Source organism: Gambusia affinis, linkage group LG10, assembly GCF_019740435.1.
Source record: "Gambusia affinis linkage group LG10, SWU_Gaff_1.0, whole genome shotgun sequence".
Taxonomy (NCBI): domain Eukaryota; kingdom Metazoa; phylum Chordata; class Actinopteri; order Cyprinodontiformes; family Poeciliidae; genus Gambusia; species Gambusia affinis.
The window spans coordinates 21,172,266-21,177,314 of record NC_057877.1 but is presented as its reverse complement, the minus strand read 5'-3'; the positions used below and the strand labels follow the sequence as shown (position 1 = coordinate 21,177,314).

At 34.6% G+C, this 5,049-nt stretch overlaps 1 protein-coding gene across 1 annotated transcript; it reads left to right on the top strand.

Annotated features, from left to right (window-relative positions):
* The first annotated feature begins 2,740 nt into the window (after nt 1-2,740).
* rgs16 (regulator of G protein signaling 16) lies at nt 2,741-4,578 on the top strand. The gene is made up of 5 exons (XM_044128246.1): nt 2,741-2,882; nt 3,108-3,191; nt 3,295-3,356; nt 3,508-3,674; nt 3,764-4,578. Exons 1-5 carry the CDS (start codon nt 2,839-2,841, stop codon nt 3,977-3,979), a joined length of 573 nt encoding a protein of 190 aa, XP_043984181.1. The 5' UTR covers nt 2,741-2,838; the 3' UTR covers nt 3,980-4,578.
* Nucleotides 4,579-5,049: the final 471 nt, after the last annotated feature.

Genomic DNA, 5,049 nt, shown 5'->3' with positions numbered 1-5,049 from the left:
CTTTGACTTTTAAGTGTCCTTGATTGACTCCAGCTACAATTGTGTTCCAAAGATGATTAAAGCTTAGCGGGAGATCTGACCTTTAGCTTGAAACTTGTTATTCCACTTAAAGTTCACTCTATATTCACAGAATTTTTATCTTCTAAACGTTCATATTTTTTATTTGTTTTGTAATTTGAAGGATGAAAATAAATTAATTTATTTATTTTTGTTTTTGAAGTTTTTTGTTAATTGTGCTGAATTATGTATCAAATGTGTAAATACTAACATAATTTAGTATTGAAAAAAAAAACATTTTGAAATTGGCAGGTAAACCCCAGGCAGAGATATTCATGATGTAAATTGCTTGTAAAAATCAATTTGGTTTGTCCTTAGATAGATTAAGCACATGTTTCACTTAGAAACTAAATGTCATTGATGTATTTTTTTTTCTTGATTTTGACAAATATTGTAATGTTATGTAAATATATGGAAAAAATGAAAAGATCACTGCATTGAATCCGATCGAAAAGCTTGTGGTTATTTCACTAAATAACCACAAGTTTTTCCTGAGTTAAAACATTAGTATTGTTGTTTCTAAATGAATATTAACTTGTTTTCTTTTCATTATTTGAGGTCTGAAAGCACTGCAACTTTTTTTTTATTATTATTATTTTGACCATTTCTCATTTTCTGCAAATAAACATTAAACTTTTGCTTGGAATTTCAAAGACATGTTGTTAGTAGTTCATAGAATAAAAGAACAATGTTTATTTTACTCAAACATACCTATAATGTATGTGGGTAAGTCAATCCATCCAGTATCTAGACCTGCTTTGTTTTGTCAGTAATTAGGTTGTTTGTATGACCTCAGCTTGACCTTGCTTAGTTATAAAACATCACACTGTCAACCCAATGCCCTGAATTGTAGATGTTTTCCTGCCTCCAAACACCCAATTCAAGAGATCAAATTTCCTTGAGCAGGTCTTCAAGTTTAACAGAAACTAGCAAATGATCTGTTTATTTCCATAAAATAAAAATGGCGGTAGACCTAAAAGATCAGGTCAAAGGGTTTGGAGGACCAGGATTTAGTTGCACAGTTTTACAAAATGAACAGACTGAAGTCTGGGGTGAATTTATGTAACAAAATATTCTTCTTTCTGTTTGCTAAAGTTTCCAAGCAACTACAGCCACATTTTTTAACTTTAATAGGCTTTAATAATTTTCAGTTATGTAATTGGCCAGTCAAACGTCACTTTAATCTCAGTCATATAACAAGTTGAGATAAGCAACTTACTGCACACCAACTGTGAAATACTCTCTGTGGCTTTTTTGAGCTCATAAGCTGAACATCTTCCCCACCTTCTTTCAGTAGTGGTGTAAAAGAAAGATTTCATTCATATAATTTCCTGGAATTAACACTTTCATCACATGTGTGTGAATGCATTTACTGCTGAAAGAATAAAAATTAAGCAGCTGTTAAGAGGACAACATAGGATGTCAAAAAGGCCACTGGGTTTTCATGTGCAAAAGGCAGCCGATGAGCTTCTGAATGTTCTCCAATTTCCTTTTGTGCTGAGAATGAAATACTTATGCATTACTCTGGATTTCATTCTCACTCATCGTAGGATCCGTGTTTATTCTGTGAGTTTTTTCTAAGGCATACTGACTTTCAAAGTTAGTAGTAGTTAGCTGTTTCTGCTTGATAGTGTGTCTGGTCATTAAAAGTTAAAAGGTATCTGAAGAGACATTTTATTTATGAAATTGCACATGAAATCAAAGCTTATCACTTACAAATAACTCTAACAGTTATCTGGAGTTCATAAGAAATGCTAATTACTGTCTGGCTGATCAGGAAAATACATATTTATGGAGGAGAGTTACACAGAATGTCCACTTCAAATTAAGTAATGATTATTTTTCTAACCACATATGCAGTCATGTTTAGTACATTGGAACATGAGAGCTGACAATCTTCTTTGTCAGTTTTAAAGTTTTATTTTAACATTAGCAATCTTTAAAAATCTATAAACTTTTTATTAGGCCCAATTCTCTGTATTAAAAAGGATTTTTTTTATTGATCTGTCATATTGCAATATATCATGTTCTAGGTATTGTTTTTAGTAGCCATAATTAACAGAACTTAAGGCTTGAAAACATTACCTTGTGTTATCAATGTGTTTAGTTGTGCTTCACTTAGTGCATTAAGTTACAAGAATAAGTATTTTGATAATATTATAATTTATTGAATCAATCAATACACTCAAACGTATTTGCATAGCACAATGGATGGGTGGATTAATTCTTTGAGAATTTATATAATTAAAAGAACAGATTGGGGTTTTGTGCTAAAAATTACTATGTGGCAAACTCAAAGGGAAATGTTAAAGAACTGGGCAACTTGACATTATAAACTATATAAACAACAGAGGGGATCTGTTGATAATATTTTATGGGTTTTGTTTGTAAATTAAGAAACCCACAAAAATAGTGAAAACAACACAGAAAAATCCCGCTGTTGAAGTAGAAAAAAAAAACAATCCATCAGCTGTCAGAGGCTTTTATCATTAAACCGTAATTTCCCAGCCTCGACCTTGCATGTTCTTCCCCATATACTGACTTCATCATTTCTCCCTCTCCCTCTCCCTCTCTGTTTCTCTTTGCCTGTGTCTCTCTCTGCTATTGGCTGACAGAGCTGATGACACACCAGAAAGTGTGGGCGGTAGGATTATAAAACCTCTGCCTTGTCTCAACTCAGGCACAGACAAACAATTTCATTCCTGGCTGAGCTTTGCTGAAAGGAAACTTAAGCACCATTCAACCAAGGGACCCCCACCTCGCCAGCTCCCACTTGCTGCTATGTGTAAAGGACTCGTATCGCTGCCTGCCTGCTGCTTGGAAAGGTGCATTCACTTTTATGAAAAGATTGATTCTTTGCATTATGTGTTAGAGGACCAGGTTTTGCACATGCGTGTGGGCATTTAAGAAGCTCAGATGGGATTGTCATTTTAAGCTGTTTCATACTATTAATGCTTTGAGCTCTTGAGTTGTAATGTAGGTTTTTCTGTGAATATGAAATGATGTCACTTTGAAAATTGTATCCAACCTTTTGCTTCTTTCTTTTTCAGAGCCAAGGAGCTGAAAGCAAGGCTGGGAATTCTTCTGCAAAAGCCCATTTGGACTTTATCCTGCTGCAAAATAGGGAAAAACAAGTAAGCTTAACACAAATATGACATTGCTGTATTTAAAAAAATAGATCTTGATGTCTTTTACAAAATTCCATCTTTATCTAAGTATGTTTTTCACTATTTTCAGACCAACCCTGGAGGAATGCCTGAAGTGGAAAGAATCATTTGAAAAGCTACTGTCCAGTAGATGTAAGTTCACCTCTGAATTAATGCTTTTTATTATATTTTTACACAACAGTGTGCTTGATTTCTCATAAATTACTTACATACACATGATTACGTCTGCAGCCTCCACGGCTCCATCAGATGTAATTGCTAATCAAATTTCCTCCATTTGCAGATGGATTGTGTGCCTTCACAGCTTTCCTGGTTTCTGAATTCAGCGAGGAGAACATTGCGTTCTACTTTGCTTGTGAAGATTACAGAAGAATCAAGTGTCCTACCAAGTTACACACCAAAGCCCAGAAGATCTATAGTGAATTCATCAGCAGTGAAGCTCCACGAGAGGTAAGAAGAGACAGATTTAATGACAGTCTTTGAAATGTCTGAGAGAAAAAATGACAAACTGACCTTTTGACTTCTTGTGTCTTTTGTAGGTAAATATTGACCATGAAACCCGCGACATAACCAAAGCCAACTTGTTGGACCCGTCGCCGTCTTGTTTTGACCAAGCCCAGCACAGGATCTACATGCTGATGGCCAAAGACTGCTACCCTCGCTTCCTCCACTCTCCAGTTTATAGGGATCTACTGTGCCAAGCTAAACCGAGCACAAAACCCACCAATCTGCCCCATCTGGTCGAAAAAGCGTGAAGTCGATTTTTTTCTGATTTTACAAGGGACTGTAAGCATCCTTAAAATGTAAGCAGCTATGAAAAGTACAGCATTTGTTGCTGTATAAAGAAGATAGTGCTTTGACATGACAGCAGAAGTAAAGATCGCTGTGAGGAAAGTGTCACCAAATGGGCCAGTGGTGCAGATTATGTTCTTGCAAAGACAGGATGACACTGAAAGGGGAAGAGGAAATGACTGAAAAGTTGAGCTCGATTGTCACAAAGTTGACTGATGTGCCAATACAGATGAAGTTTAAAAGCACTGTCATTAGAAAGTTAAACTTAACTAGTTGAATGACAATCAAAGAGGACAATGAGGAAAATGCACTTTTGTTAGCCATTAGGCAAACTTTTTTTCTGGCAGTGAAATGCAATGAAATGTGCATTGTTTTTTAATCTCTATGGTACTTTATAAATTTGTATTTATTAGTATTTATTTGCCTTTAATGTTATTGCTGTACTTTAACAAAAGAAAGATAAAAAATGTCTGTTTCAAATGTGTTGTCTTTATATCTTTGTCTTTTTTAAAATGCAAAAAATCATATAATTTATTTGGAAAATAAACTTTGAAAAGATTCATCTTTGTGTCTTCATTACACAAACTTACAGTTTAAAAATGTGTCTATAGATTCGAAGTTGCATTGCTTAGCAGGGTTAAATATTTAGTTATATATTTGACATAGAAGCAGTACTGTTAAAACATATCACAGTTTAGGGCTGATTTAAGTAGCTCACTTACCCAAGTGACACAAATGAAATATTGACTGAGCACATTGTGCAAATATCCAGAGAATTCCCCATGTAATCATTCATATTATAAGATAAAGAAATGACAATGACATCCATTATTTACTAACTTTTATGAGTTATTCTGTCGATGGTGTCATGCATAGCTGTTGTTCACCTTGGAAACAGCTCAACTCAGTGCCATAAAGAACTCAGACAGTGGCACTTTGCTGCTATGAGCCATTGTCCTGTGTCTTATAAATAAGAAGGAGCTTTCTAACAAACAGGAAGAAGAATTGATGATGTGACTGCAATAACGTAATG